General features: G+C 41.2%; 1 protein-coding gene across 1 annotated transcript in view; it reads left to right on the top strand.

The window, feature by feature from the left end:
* Positions 2,940 to 15,650, top strand: part of ACADL (acyl-CoA dehydrogenase, long chain) — a 33,751-nt gene continuing 21,040 nt past the window's right edge. Inside the window, 5 exon segments of the mRNA NM_213897.1 lie at positions 2,940 to 3,016; positions 6,371 to 6,526; positions 7,117 to 7,254; positions 8,333 to 8,497; positions 13,661 to 13,727. Of these exon segments, the coding sequence (NP_999062.1) occupies positions 2,940 to 3,016; positions 6,371 to 6,526; positions 7,117 to 7,254; positions 8,333 to 8,497; positions 13,661 to 13,727 (603 nt within the window).

The following is a 15,650-nucleotide window of genomic DNA, read 5'->3' as shown; positions in this document are numbered from 1 at the left end:
TGAGGTTGACTGGGTGGGGGCCTTAGTTCCTGAAAGACTCGATGATATATTATTACATATATCCCTTGAGGAGGAACTAGGACTCTGCTTTATCACTGCATTATAGTTTTGACAGCCATGTCTCTTCCTGCTTTCCGTGGTTTCCTTAAGATCGTTAATTACTGAGACCTGTTGGAGGGCAAGCATTGCAGCCAGACTTAGATCACAAAATAGCTTAGGCCAAAACAGATTCTCTTATGTCAAGAAAGCCATACCTGGTTCTCTTTCTCCAGGAACCCCACCCCCCACCACCACTTCATCTGCTTGCAGTTATACTAGAGAGACATGGTAATAAAAACCCTAGATTGGACTTCTCAAAAGTTCAGAAATAGCTGAAGTAAAACCAGTGAATCACTGAAGCAGTAATTGGTAGAAGTTTATTGTGCGCACACCAAAAAGACAGTTTGTGAACCAGGAACACTCAAGCCAAAATATGGAATGAGGCTTGAGGGTATGTTGCTACAAGGCAGCTTATATGGTTGTGTGCCTGACTGCACAGTGAGGCCAAATACAAAAATTCGGCATTTGGAGCAGAGAAATGTTTATTTAAGGGCCAAGCGAAGAGAATGGGTGGTGAAAAACCAAACTCCTCAGTGGTTTGGGAGATGAAATTTTTGTTTTTGTGTTTTGTCTTCTGTCTTTTTAGGGCCGAACTCGCAGCATATGGAGGTTCCCAGGCTAGGGGTCTAATCGGAACTGTAGCCACCGGCCTACGCCACGGCCACAGCAACACCAGACCTGAGCCGACTCTATGACCTACACCACAGCTCACGGCAATGCCGGATCCTTAACCCACTGAGCGAACCCAAAACCTCATGGTTCCCCGGTCGGATTTGTTTCCGCTGTACCACGAGGGGAACTCCAGGGATGAAATTTGTACAGGCAAAAATTGGGATGAGAACTGCAGGTGTGTGACTTTCGTCTGATCTGTTGGCAGTGAGGTAACAAGGTGGTGTTCCAGGAATCTTGGGCTCAGCCTGAAGTTACTGTCCTGGGTTAGGAGCCTTAGATCCTGCAGAATAACTCAAAGGTAGTGTTATGTATATTCCTTGAGGAGGGACCAGGACCCCGTGCCCCCTGGTTGCACCGCTGTTTCTTAACTGTCGTCCTTTGTGTCTACCTACATTCCCTCACTGTTTGAATCTGCCCTTTGGAACTCAGGGAAGGTCAAAGAGGTTGAATTAAGCCTATTTCCTACAAATAAGAAACAGGGGATATGACAAGGAGAACTTTATCATTCAAAGAGGTATGACAAGAATCCAAACCAATTATTCAGTATTTTCATATTTGAAAAAAAGCTTATCTATCATTAGTGGGTGTATGAAAAGCAGCACAGTAAATCATTAAGCACATAGATAATGTCTTCCTGTCTCTTTAAGTATGAGGAAATTATAATGAGACCCATCTCTGTATAAACCACTGATCACGTCCTCTAGAATTAGAGTGGTGGGTTTTCTTATGTTATTCTACTTTCCAAGGATATTGGCAATAATTCTTTTTTCTCTGTCTTTTTTTTTTGAAGTTGTTTTTATATTATAGCTGATTTACAATGTTCTGTCAATTTCTGCTGTACAGCAAAGTGGCCCAGTCATACATATATTATACATTCTTTTTCTCACATTATCCAGGATCTCATTGCTTATTCACTCCAAATGCAATAGTTTGCATCTACTAACCTTTTGATAGTAATTCTTAAAGTCTTCAAGTAAAGAAACCTTGCCTCTGTTATCTACACTTGTGCTATCCTTGTGCTCCTTGGAGATTAGAAACATAGTCACCCACACAATTTGATCTGAGGCAAAGCAAAGGCCTGCTTGCCCCAACTAGTTCCTCCAGATAGTTCTGCATCAGCACCAGGACATTCATTCATAGTGACAGCTAAATGAATTTACCTGATCTTTTCAGATCTTCATTTGAAATACCATTATTAGAGTCCTTGAATTAGGGGAAAAAATTAATTTTCTGTTAATTGATTATAAATGTCATTTTTAAAACACCATAACCTGAAAAGGATTGTGAGTACGTGGGTGGAGGAGAATAAAAACAGCTAACACAGCCCCTGCCATGGCTCCCTGTCATGGCTCAGTGGTTAACGAACCCCACTAGTATCCATGAGGACACCTGGCCTTGCTCAGCGGGTTAAGGACCCGGCATTGCCGTGAGCTGTGGTGTAGGTCACAAATGCAGCTTGGATCCAACATTGCTGTGTTGTAGGCCCGCAGCTACCGCTCCAATTCGACCCCTAGCCTGGGATCCTCCATACGCCAGGAGTGCAGCCCTAAAAAGAAAAAAAACAAAGAAACAGCTAACACGTGTTACATGAGGAGGCTTCTGCATCGACATCCCAACCTGGTCTGGGAGCTGAGATCCCCACATCAGCCACTGCAAAGAAATAAAATAGTTAAGAAAGAAAAGAAAACACTGCTTGCATAGTCTTATATGTTAAGTAAGCTAATTTCCAATGTTAAAAACAAACAAACACACAAACTTTATGTAACTATGACTTTGTGGGTCCATTTTTGAGCCTCCATGGCTTACAGAGTTTCTCAAAGCTGTTCAGGAAGCCAAAGAAAACAACTGCTTAGATAAAACAGAACACTGCAGGGAACTTAACAGTTTTACTTTTAGAATCTTTTCATTGGTAAGTTTCTGCAGAGGGGCGTGTCACAAAAAACCGTCCGCAGTCTCGCGCAGGGTAGCTGAGGATCGCTGCCCAAGGCGTTCTGGTCTAGAAGGGTACGCCGGCCTCGTTTACTTGGGCGGCTGTGCGAGGTTTTTTGGGGTGTGACTGCAAGGAGGAAGGCCCCAGGGACATCCCGCTGTCCCAGCGCCTCGCCCCGCACACAGGGAGTCACCGAGGAGACGCGCCATCGCCCAAGTTGCCTTTCGCTGTCGCAGCCATGGCCACACGACTCCTCCGTGGATCTCTGCGCTTGTGGGGCGGCCTCTGTGCTCCGCGCCTACCGACGGCCTCGAGGTTAGTGCCCGCCCTGCTCTATCTGTGCAGCAGGGAGGCTGCAGGGCCGCGCGGCGACACGCACACTCCATTCCTGGGGCTCGAAACCAGTCGCCCAGAGCTTGAACTGAGCCTTGGGGCGTAGGAGGGTAGGAGAAGCAGCTGGGCTTTGCCGGGAGGCTTCCGGAACAGTGATCATACCCCCTGCGGCGAGAGCGGAGCTCTGCCACTGCAGCCTCACCGCCTGGGGAGTCGAAAGGGTGTGGGGGCGGGGGGATTGCCAACCCTTTCTGGCCTGGGTTCAGCCTGTTTGGTTTCATGGTCTACGGAGGACACCGGGAGTCTGTATTTTGAAGAGTTTCTGAGAGGCGATGTTGGGGAGTCACCTCTTGGGCACCACGACCTTTGGTCCAGTTGGAACTGTGGCAGAAGGCACCGCCCCATAGTGAACTTGGGAGTGGGACTCCCGCAGCCTCCACCCTTTGCAGGGACGCCTGGAGAAGACACTCCTGGACAGCAGCAAAGACCTGATAACGGCTCCATCACATAAGGGAATTAACTGGAGATCTGACAGATCTTTTAATTAATTAAATGCGGAGGAAGTAATAGGGTTCCTAAGTGGGTCGGTGATATTATGGTAATATTTATAAGATCAAAAGCGTCCCCTACCGTATAACACCTAAAATCCTGTCATTAGATAAACAAATTGGAAGCACTGGGGATTCTCTAATGAGAGTGACAGGAAGGTTCGATTAGTTCATTGCAGCACTCTAAGATGCTTTGGAAACAAAATTCCTCCTGTTGTGGAGGAAGGCTGGGAAGGCATCACTGAGGAGTGAGGACGTTGGGACACACATACTTTTCTAAGCTCAGTCCCAGAACTTCATAAGACGGTGAAGGTGAGACTTTTGGGTATCAGGAATATTTTGTGCTCTTAAAATTAGAGGTCCTCAAAGATCTTTTATTTATGTGGGTTTTATCTGTGGATGATATCAGTATTATACATACCTACAACACTTGGAAATACATTTAGTTCATGTAAAGTAACTCATTATATGTTAAATAACATTTTTATGGAAAAATAACTTTTCCCCAAAAAGTAAGAAAAGTGACATTGTTTTACACTTTTGTAGATCCCTTAATGTCTGGCTTAATAGGCAACAGCCCGATTCTAAGATTTGCTTCTGCATTGTCTGTTGTGACAAGTAGTTTAAATATAGGAAGAATATTGGCAAAAGGACCTGAGGGACCCTCTGAATGGGTCAAGGAGTACAGTTTTATTTTAACAGACTTCTTAAACTTTAATGTACATATGAATCACTTAGGACTGCTACTACTAAAATAAAGTTGATCCTTGAACAGCACATATTTGAATTCTGTGGGTCCACTTATGTAAATTTTTTTCAGTAGTAAATTCTGCAGTACTACACAATTCACAGTGGGTTGAATCCAAGGATGCAGAACTGTGCTCTGGGGAACTCACAAATACGGAGGGCTATATATTATATATATATGGGGGACTGTAGGTTATACAAGGAGTTTTGATTGTGCTGAGGTTCAACAGGTCCCTAACACCTGTGTCCTTCAAGCATTAGAGGCACAGATGGATTCAATAGACCTGGAAGGAGGCCTGAGATTGTGTATATATAACCAGCTCCCACGTGTTGCCTAAAGGTGCTGGTGGAGTCAAGCTCCCTTTTATAATGTAAGTAGGCTTAAAATAATAATAATAGAGTCTAACCTGTTAGATCAGTAGCAGTTTAATGCTTTAGGAAGACAATGGCTAATTTATAAAGTCAGTACAGATTTCTTGGTTTTTATTGGGAGAAAAAGGGCCTATTTATTTAGTACAGGTTCCTTGGTCTTTGGAAAATGGATGTTCCAATAAACTTTTCACTTGTTTTGATTTTCTTCGTTATGCTGTACTCTCTCTTGAACACTTCAAAAAAAAAAAAACATGTTCCCCTGTGTTTTTAGTTCCCACCTTCGGCATGCAGAAGTTTCCAGGCCAGAAACCAAACCGGTGCCACAGTTGCTCCCTGAGCCACAGAAATGACAATGCCAGATCCTTAACCACCTCAAAGCTCGGTCTCCACATACCGTCCCACTGAGAGTTTGAGCTTCAACACATGAATTGCGTTGGGGGTTGGGAGGGTGAGATTCACTTCATTGCTTTAAGCAAAGTTGTGTAAACTGAACAAAATAATCCATTTTCGGGGTGAGGGATTGAAACAACCTAATTGCCAATAAGACTGGGTCTTTTCTGAACTAAGAAGTGAAAGAGAAAGAGAAGGGAAGGATAGGGTAGGATAGGGTCAGGGTCTAAGAAGGAGAGAAACCCAAAACAGAATTTCATGGGAAACAAAACATCCTTTGGCAATATTAGAATATATGGTTAAAAGGTTTTTTAGATGTGAGCTTAAAAATGTCCAGAGTGGTACACAGATTTTCAAAAATTTTTCAGGATTACCCTGGAGAGAGAAAATCTGAAGACCATTTAAAAAAAAGAACTACAGAGCAGTCTCTTTTTAAGCTTAGTATGAGGGACAGGGACAGGAAAGGTCAGTTTCTGAGGATCTTGAATAATGGCAGAGTCATCCTTACAGAGCATTTTGATGGTGATTTTGATGTTGATTTAAGCTAGGTCGTAATGTGGCAATAAAATCAACACAGTTTGCATCTTCATACACCTGCCCGTATAATTCTGGATAAAATATTAATGGAGGGGTTACATTATTTTAAACTGTGCATATTACATCAAAACATCAGTATTTCTGTGGTCCTATTTGAATTTTACATTATTTAATCAGCATCCATCACCTGACAATACTATTTTACCTCAGCTCAAACATGTGGTTAGTTCTAGGCATGATGTCCTCTCCAAGGATTTGGAAGTCAGGAGTGTGTTGAATAAGGGTAAACTACTTCTTAATCTCATCCAGGTGAGATCAATCCTAAAGTGGATCTAATGCTCAAATTTGAACCAGTTTCTTTCTGCCTGCCTCTAAACTGTCTCTGAGGGGGAAAAAAAAATCAGAATTTTTCCATGTTATTCATTAGCACTGATTTTCATGTTGGAAGTTCCTGTTGTGGCTCAGCTGACTAGTATCTGTGAAGATATGGGTTAGATCCCTGGTTAAGGATCTGCCGTTGCCATGAGCTGTCGTATAGGTCATAGGTCCGATCGGGTGTTGCTGTGGCTGTGCTGTAGGCTGGCAGCTATAGCTCCAATTCAACCCCTAGTCTGTGAATTTACATATGCTGCAGGTACAGCCCAAAAAAGCGGAAAAAAAAAAAAATTCCATCTTGTTCAGTGACATTAATTTGGATATGAAGAGTAATACACTTTTTTCTTAATGTCTGTATATTTTTAAGATGTTCTCATTCTGGAGGGGAGGAACGTCTAGAAAGTCCTTCTGCTAAAAAATTAACAGATATAGGGATTAGAAGAATCTTCTCTTCAGAGCATGATATTTTCCGGGAAAGTGTAAGGAAGTTTTTTCAAGAAGAAGTGATTCCTCATCACGCAGAGTAAGTGGCACATTTTCTTTTCAAGTATGCACATAAGAAGTACAAGACGGACCATTTCCTAGAATGCTATGTGTTGTTCTATAGAAAAAATACTGTGTCCAGTGCTTTATTAACATTTTACCACTCCTTAGTATCATACTGTAAGGTTTTGGGATTCTGAACCTAGTTCAAAGCTTTTTAAATGAATTTTAAAATATGTAATTAAAGAGTATGTTGACCTAAAACAAATTGACTGCCATTTATTTCTTCAGCAAAAAATGGGTTTATTCTAGTCAGCAGAGTATCACAGTTCAGGTCTGCAGCCTGGGTGAACTGTGCAAGTCTGTGCACAGCTAGGGAAGAAGACACTTATAGACAGAGAGTAAGTTGGGGGGGCTAGAGTAAACAGAGCCCAGGGTTTTTGGATGGCTGAGTCCTTGCCAGGAAAGAAAAGTCATTCTTCTTCGGTCTCATGGTGTGAGAGCTCCCCCTTCTTAATTACCTTAAATTAAGGGAGCATTCCTGCACAAAATTATTCATAAATTCAAATTGTGGCCATGTAAATAACATGAAAAATGTTTTTCTGAGTTTAAAATGTTTGTTATTTGCAGATGGGAGAAAGCTGGAGAAGTGAGTAGGGAGCTTTGGGAAAAAGCTGGAAAACAAGGACTGCTTGGTATCAATATTGCAGAGCGTCATGGTGGCATTGGAGGGGACTTGTACTCGGCAGCTATTGTTTGGGAGGAGCAGTAAGTATGAAAACACTTGAAGTTCAGTCTTGTTAGCTTGCCTTTCTGTGATGATGATTTAAAAGTGCTTTCTAATCTTCTTGTAAGATTGAAAATCCCCCTTTAAGCTGTCGTAAAATAGGTGCTTCATTTCTAATTGACCCTTGTGGTTGTTGCATAGACTAAGTACATATTCAGTAAGGATTTCAGTTCATAAATGGACAATTATTTGAACCAACAATTCATCAAAAAAGAAATGTAAGTAGATGAAAAAGGTTCATCCTTACTACTAATCAGATGCAAATTAAACTAACCTAGAGGTATCATTTTGCGAATCTACAAAAGCTAGTGAAAATGAAAAATCGTAATACTCAGTGCTGACATTGATGGCATTATAAATTAGAACTATAAATGCTGTGGAGACTAAAAGCATGGATATATTAAAAATGAAAATATTTCTGCTCTTGAATCTGGGACACCATATTGGAGAATTTTACCTTAAGGAAATAATTTAATAGAAAAAATAAAAGCTATATACAAATGTCATAGCCATGTTAGATCGTTAGATCGTAATCCCCTAAACTTGTATACCATCTAAATGTCTAATAGTGGGCGAAGAATAAATAAATTGTAGTACATAAGCAGTTTGTGATATTTTGTAGCTACTTAGGATTATTATTGTGACAGCTTTTGTAAGTACGAAATTTAAACCATGACTGCACCTGCAGCTGTATTACACTACACATATCCGTGTGGCAACGGTTATTTGCCAAAATGAAAATACCGTGTTAGGGTAATACAATTGTAGATGGTAAATTTAAAAAAATATTTCATCTTTTAATTCATTAAATAAGTATTCATTGATCTCAGTGAGAACCCTGTTATTATGTTAGCGCTAGAAATTAAAAGACTAGTGAAAACAAAGAGAAAACCTTCCAGGATCTTCATAGGTTTATGGGGAGACAAGCTATTACCACACAAGGTGATACGACCTATAGTACTTTGTTGTTATTTTCTATCTGAGAGTCAAAGAAACTAAAGAGAGAGCAAAGTAACTGTTTTGTGCTTTACATTATTTTTTTTTTTTTCCTTTCTTAAGAGCATATTCGAATTGTACAGGCCCGGGTTTCAGTCTTCATTCAGATATTGTCATGCCCTATATTGCAAACTATGGCTCAGAAGAACAGATTAAACACTTCATCCCCCAGATGACTGCAGGGAAATGTATTGGTGCCATAGCAATGACAGAGCCTGGAGCTGGAAGGTAAATCAGCATTTTGGTTGGTGTTGAATCTTGGAAACAGTTCCTTGGCAGGGAATATTTTCTTTTCTTTCTTTCTTTCTTTCTTTCTTTTTTTTTTTTTGTTTTGTTTTGTTTCTGAGGGCCACACCCACGGCATATGTAGGTTCTCAGGCTAGGAGTAAAATCAGAGTTATAGCTGCCGGCCTACACCACAGCCACCTCGATGCCAGATCTGAGCCCTGGTTGCAACCTACACCACCACAGCTCATGGCAATGCCGGATCCTTAACCCAGTGAGGGAAGCCAGGGATCAAATCTGCAATCTTATGGTTCCTAGTAGGATTCATTTCCACTGTGCCACAACAGCAGGAACTCCAACAGTGAATATTTTCTCAGTGTCTGCTTTACACAAAGCTCACAACATCAAGTAACTTCAAATTCCAGTAGGAAAATAAGGCTTTATTATATGCTAATAACACAGTAGACTGTACTCCATGTTGTGTTTGAGATACTTAGTGCAATGCAAATAAAATATGTGCATTTTAGGATATGTGTTGACTTTGGGGCATGATGGAATTTAGATGTGGTGTGTCATTTCACATGGAAATGTTTAGCAGGGTTTTAGAAAATGGATTTGGAAGTCTAGACAGAGGCCATTCATAGATAAGAACAAATTAAAGCAGTGGAAATGAATAAGATGTTATTTGATGTTTACTTAATAAGTACTTTCCATGTGCCAGGTATATGGTGGTGACCAAACCAGATGTGGTCTCTGTGCTTATTGAAGAGAACGACAAAGAAACACATAAAGAAATATATTTGTGCAGTTCCCCTGTGGTGCAGTGGTTAAAGATCCCGCTTTGTCTCTGCAGTGGCTTGGGTCGCTGCTGTGGCGCAGGTTCAGTCTCTGGGAAATTCTACATGCCATGGGTGCAACCAAATTATATATATTTTTGTAATAATAAATTATAATAAGTACTATGAAAGAAACAAGGAGCTGTGCTTGAGACTCGTGGTGCATGTGTGTTTGGTGGGGAAGGAAAAATGAATTTATATATGAGTGTTAGGGAAGAGCTATAAATGTGATTATATTTCAGCTGAGATCTGACAGTCGAGATGTTTGCAAGACCTTCAATGAGGTGGGACCTGACCCTGAAGGAGGAAAGTGAAAATATGAAAAGGAGACCAAAGAGGAAACGTGTGTGTGTTTCATTTGGAACTGTACCAAAGATGTTGTGACAGCGGCAGAAGATTGAGTTTGAAAGAAGTCTAGGCAAGTGCACTGTCACGAGCTCGAGAGGAAGCGAGTTTGAAAAGGCGATAGGATGGGAGTGAGGAGTTAGTAATATCAAGGCCACAGAAAAGTGGAGAATTGAGAAAAAGTCATGGCGGCCAACCGTGGCCTTTGGATTGTGATTTCAGGAGAGAGGAGAGGCAGAAGTCACTTTGGAAGGGAGGGAGATGAGTCTTGAGAAAACAGACAGGGAATACAAACTAATTTTTTTTCAGAGTTGTGTGGTGAAGAAAGTGTCGAGCGGGGGCAGTAGTTTGACAAGCCAGCACGATCTGGGAAATGGCTTATATGGAAGAGAGCAATGACTTTGATACCAGCAGGAAACAGACAGTGCAGTGTCTTAACTTAAAGGACTTAAAGATGTGACAGGGAGTTCTCGTCGTGGTGCAGTGGAAATGAATCCGACTAGGAACCATGAGGTTACGGGTTCGATCCCTGGCCTTGCTCAGTGCATTAAGGATCCAGTGTTGTGGCTGTGACGTAGGCCAGCAGCTGTAGCTCTGATTGGACCCCTAGCCTGGGAACCTCCATGTGCCATGAGTGCGGCCCTTTAAAAAAAAAAAAAGAAGATGTGACAGAAGCAGTAATTGAAAATTCAGGAATTGTTTCTGCAGGATCAAGCCCTAATATTTTTTTTTTTATCAGTGCTATTTATTTTTAAATGTCTTAATGTACCATAGTGTCACTTGGCAATTTACTTAACATACTCTCTTTCCCAGATGTAAATCTGTAATTAAAGGCTGATACAGATAATTTTGCCAAAATTAAAAAGGTTTTGTTTAATTCTTTTGCCTAAATATGTGACCTAAAAGAAGTACGGATCTAGGGTTTCCCTTTTGGCACAATGGCTTAAGGATCCAGAGTTGTCACTTCAGTGGCTAGAGTTGCTGCTTTGGCCTGGGTTCAGTCCCTGGCTTGGGAACTTTCACAACTTATCCTCCCCCCCCCAACCAATAAGTAGCAATTTAATCTGGTTCATTTTCTTTTAAGATTATTCTCAGAGTTCCCATCATGGTGCAGTGGAAACGAATCTGACTAGAAACCATGAGGTTGTGGGTTTGATCCCTGGCCTCGCTCAGTGGGATCCAACGTTGCTGTGAGCTGTGGTGTAGGCTGCAGATGGATCTGGCATTGCTGTGGCTGTGGCATAGGCCGGAAGCTGTAGCTCTAATTAGACCCCTAGCTTGGGAACCTCCATGTGCCTTGGGCTGATTATTCTCTGAGATAACTGACTGACTGCCCAGTGTTCTGGTTGCATTGAATTTGCTTATAATCAGTGCATTTTAGTTCCAACCCAATGCATGTCAGCCTCATTTAGAGGCAAAAGAATCAGTGAACAGATATTTTTCTCTTTTTTTTTTGGTCATTTTAGGGCCTCACCCATGACATATGGAAGTTCCCAGGCTAGGGATTGAATCTGAGCTGTAGCCGCCGGCCACAGCCACAGCAGCGCAGGATCTGAGCTGCATCTGTGACCTACACCACAGCTCAGGGCAACGCTGGCTTAATCCACTGAGCAAGGCCAGGGATCAAACCTGCATCCTCATGGATACTGGTCAGGTTCATTAACTGCTGAGCCATGACAGGAACTCCTCAGTGAGAGATACTGATTTATCCTCAGCTTACGCCTACAGACAAAGTCTTGCTTGATTTGTGTTTTTGGAAATTCTCTGTGCTTTATTAACAAATTACACAAACTTGGTGGTTAAAACAACAGAAATTTCTCCTCTCATAGTTCTAAAGTCCAGAAGTCCAAAATTAGTATCATTGGCCCCCAGTCAAGGTACAAACAGGGCTGAACTCCCTCCAGAAGTTCTATGGGAAAAGCCATTCCTTGATTCTTCCATCTGTGGGGGCTACTGATTTTCCTTGCCTGGTGGCCTCATCACTCCATGATGTAGTCTCTCTCTTCTATCTATATGATCTCCTTCTGCCTGTTTCTCCTAAGGACATTTATAATTACATCCAGATAATTCAAAATAATCTTCCCATTTCAGGATCCTAAATTATCCTAAATTAATCACAACTGCAAGACCCTTTTTCCATATAAGCTAACATTTACAGCTTCCAGAGGTTAAGACCTGCCATCTTTTTTTTTTATTCTTTTTTGACCACCTGGACTAGGGATCTGATCTGAGCCACAGTTGCAACCTAAGCTGAAGAAGTGGCAATGCTGGATCCTTAACCCACCGTGCTGGGCCGAGGATGGAACTTGGGTCCCAGCTCCCCAAGATGCCGCCTATCCAGTTGTATCACCTCGGGAACTCCAGGACCTATCTTTAGGGGTCATTATTCAGCCTGATACTGAGAGTGATAAAATGCCATGGGCTATATAATATAAAGTCCATATACAAAAAGAATCAAAAAATTTACAGCAATAAGTGATGTGGATTTACTTATATAAGATGCTGTTCATTGTAAGATACCTAGGAAAATTGGAAGTGGAAGCTACCTAAGTCTTCAACAATAGGAGACTGTTTAAAAAAAAATCATGGTTGGAGTTCCCATTGTGGTGCAGTGGAAACAAATCCAGCTAGTGTCCATGAGGATATGGGTTTGATCCTTGGCCTTGCTCAGCAGTTCAAGGATCCAGAATTGCTGTAGCTGTGGTGTAGGCTGGCAGCCTCAGCTCCAATTCAACCCCTAGCCTGGGAACTTCCATATGCTGCAAGTGCGGCCCTAAAAAGACAAAAAAAAATATATATATATAACAAATTCATACATTGAAATTTTATGCCACTAATAAGAATTTTCTTACAGAAAAGCATTAGATATTATTAAGACATCAGAATCGTATGTATGGTTCCAGTTTTAAAAAAGTAGCTATATGTATATACCTGTCTCCATGGAAAAATACTAGAAAGTTGGTTTGTTTGTTTTGTTTTGTTTTGTTTTTTTGGCCACATCTGTGGCACATGGAAGTTCCTGGGCCAGGGGTGGAACCCATACCACAGCAGTGACAATGCTGGATCTTTAACCCATTGTGCCACAAGGGAACTCCTGGAAGATATTTTTTTAATGTTCATTCCAGAAGGTAGAATTACAAATATTTGTTTAGCTTATATTTAGGGAAAAACCTTGTTCTACTGTAGAGCAGGCTTATTAGAAAAAGTGACATTTGAGACATATTCTTTTATTTATTTTTTGCCCACACCCACAACAGGTGGAAGTTCCTTGGCCAGGGATCAAACCTGTGCCACAGTGGTGACCAGAGCCACTGCAGTGACAGCAGTGGGTCCTTAACATACTAGGCTGCCAAGGAACTTCAGAGACATAGTCTTTTAAATAGCTAAGCTTTTGCTCAGTACAGATAGAGGAAGGAACCAAGGTGAATAGAAGCAAGAAGGTACATGGACAAACAATCTGAGGTTTATAATAGGGGGTCATCTGAGTCCAGTTAGGGGGTCTTGGATGCTAGCTGGGCCTTGTCATGCACTATAAAATCTGACTATGTAATATCAATTGAATATCCATTCGTATAAATGGTTTAGAATATATCAGACATGAATTTTCTGTGTATTTGTGTGAACATCCCTAGTATTATTTTTTTTTCTTGTCTTTTGTCTTTTTAGGGCCGCACCCACCGCATATGGAGGTTCCCAGGCTAGAATCAGCACTGTAGCCACCAGCCTACACCACAGCCATAGCAACGTGGGATCCTTAATCCCCTGAGCGAGGCCAGGGATCGAACCTGCGTCCTCATGGATTCTAGTCAGATTCATTTTCACTGCACCATGATGGGAACTCTTGAACATCCCTAATATTATTTAAATGTCGATTTTATAATTGTGTATATGGTTTGAATTATGATAGATACATACTTACATAACAACATTTGCATAGTTCACTTTTTACCAAATATTGAATTTTTTTACACTTTTTCAATTACAGTGATTTGCAAGGAGTAAGAACAAATGCCAAGAAGGATGGAAGTGACTGGATTCTCAATGGAAGCAAGGTGTGTAAAGTAAGGCTTCCATAGCCCTCCTCTCCCGAGTCAGGCCAGGGGTAACAAAGCCTTGAGACCACTCATCACTGATTCTGTCAGCTCTTGAGACTCACACAGGAAGTGAGTTTACTCGAGTTGGCACAGGAATGAGCTGTTTTGTTTTGGAGACAGTGAGACTTGTACAACATCTATATTATCTGAGATCTATTCCTCTTCTGTGTTTTGTTTTGCATGTCCCCTCACTAATAGGGAAAATGTTATTTTAGCTTCCAAACCAGCCCTTATCAAACTAGAAAAGGGGAAGGTGAGAGGCTCATGATGTCCAAATGGGGGGCAAATAATACTTAATAGTTAATGAGCTGGATGTTGATGAGAAATTAGGGAAAAGACTTCTCATAAATATTGCAAAGAGTTTGGAGGGTTTTTTTTTTTTTTTTCTTTCTTTCTTTCTTTCTTTTTTTTTTTTTTTTTTTAGGGCCACACCCACAGCACATGGAGGTTCCCAGACTAGGGGTTGAATCAGAGCTATAGCCACTGGCCTACATCACAGCCATAGCAACACCAGATCTGAACCATGTCTGTGACCTACACCACAGCTCAGGGCAATGCTGGATCCTTAACCCACTGAACGAGGCCAGGAATTGAACCCCCATCCTCATGGATTAACTAATCGGGTTCATTAACCACTGAGCCATGACAGGCATTCCGAGTTTGGAGTTTTGTGGTACAGTGGGTTAAGGATCTGGTGCTGTCACTGTAGCAGCTTGGATCACTGCTGTGGCCTGGTTTAGATCCCTGGTCTAGAAAATTTCATATGCTGTGGGCACAGCCAGAAAAGAAAAAAAAAAAAAAAAAAAAAAGAAAGGAAGAAGAGTTTGAAAAAACCTTAGGAGAGAAAGATACCTTTGATGGAATTTGAGTCCTTTAGTCCTTCAGAAACTCACATCAGTCCACTGATAGAAGTGCAAAACACTTCCAGTTAAGGTTACAGATGGGCTCAGGAGTTAATATATCCTTAGAGTCTGATATCACTGATGGCAGAGGTTTCTGTTTTCCTAAAACTGCTCCTGGTGTACACTCAGTAAATATTTGTTGTTGACTGAGTGTTAAGTAAAGAAAAAATGTCCATTGTCTACAAGAAGGAAATCTTTCCAAAAATGTTTCTAGGCCTGGTGAAGAACTAACTTTTTAATTTGTTTTCTTTCAACATTAAAAAAAAAGTTACTTACTAATTTTAGACTAATTATCTTTGCATTTGCAAAATCACAAACTTTAATGTTCTGGCACTATTAAATTGCTACATATTTTTCTGAACACTCAGTTTCCACGCTTACATTATCTGGGATTAATAACAGTTTGTAGGACTGACATCGATCTGAGGAACACATTTTGAGTTGCCCAGTTCTAAAGAATATTCCATAATCTAGTTTCATGGTTATTATACAGAAAAACAGTATCTGTGGTATCAACTAAATTTGGAAAATGTGCTCTACTTCTCATTTTCTGATAGGCTCATTTTCTGAAAATTTTAAAAGATGGATTAACTTTTGAAAGTTGAATATAGTGTGTCTTTTGCCCAAGGAAATTCTCTCTCTCTCTCTTTTTTTTTTTTTTTAGGACTGCACCCATGGCATACGGAAGTTCCCAGGCTAGGGATGGAATCAGAGCTACAGCTGCTGGCTTATGCCACACTCACAGCAACGCTAGATCTGAGCCACACTCACAGCTGTGGTCTGTGACCTATACTGCAATGTTGGATTCTCGACCCACTGAGTGAGACCAGGGCTTGAACCTGTGTCCTCATGGATACTAGTCAGATTTGTTTCCACTGAGCCATGATGGGAACTCCAGGAAATTCTCTTTTTATAGATCATCTTGAGTTACTGGTATTCTGGTGTCCTGTGGGGTGTGGTTTTGGGGGCCTTTTTTTTT

The sequence above is a fragment of the Sus scrofa genome, chromosome 15 (assembly GCF_000003025.6).
Source record: "Sus scrofa isolate TJ Tabasco breed Duroc chromosome 15, Sscrofa11.1, whole genome shotgun sequence".
NCBI lineage: Eukaryota > Metazoa > Chordata > Mammalia > Artiodactyla > Suidae > Sus > Sus scrofa.
Note: the sequence above shows the minus strand (reverse complement) of the source record. Positions and strands in the feature narration are given on the sequence as shown.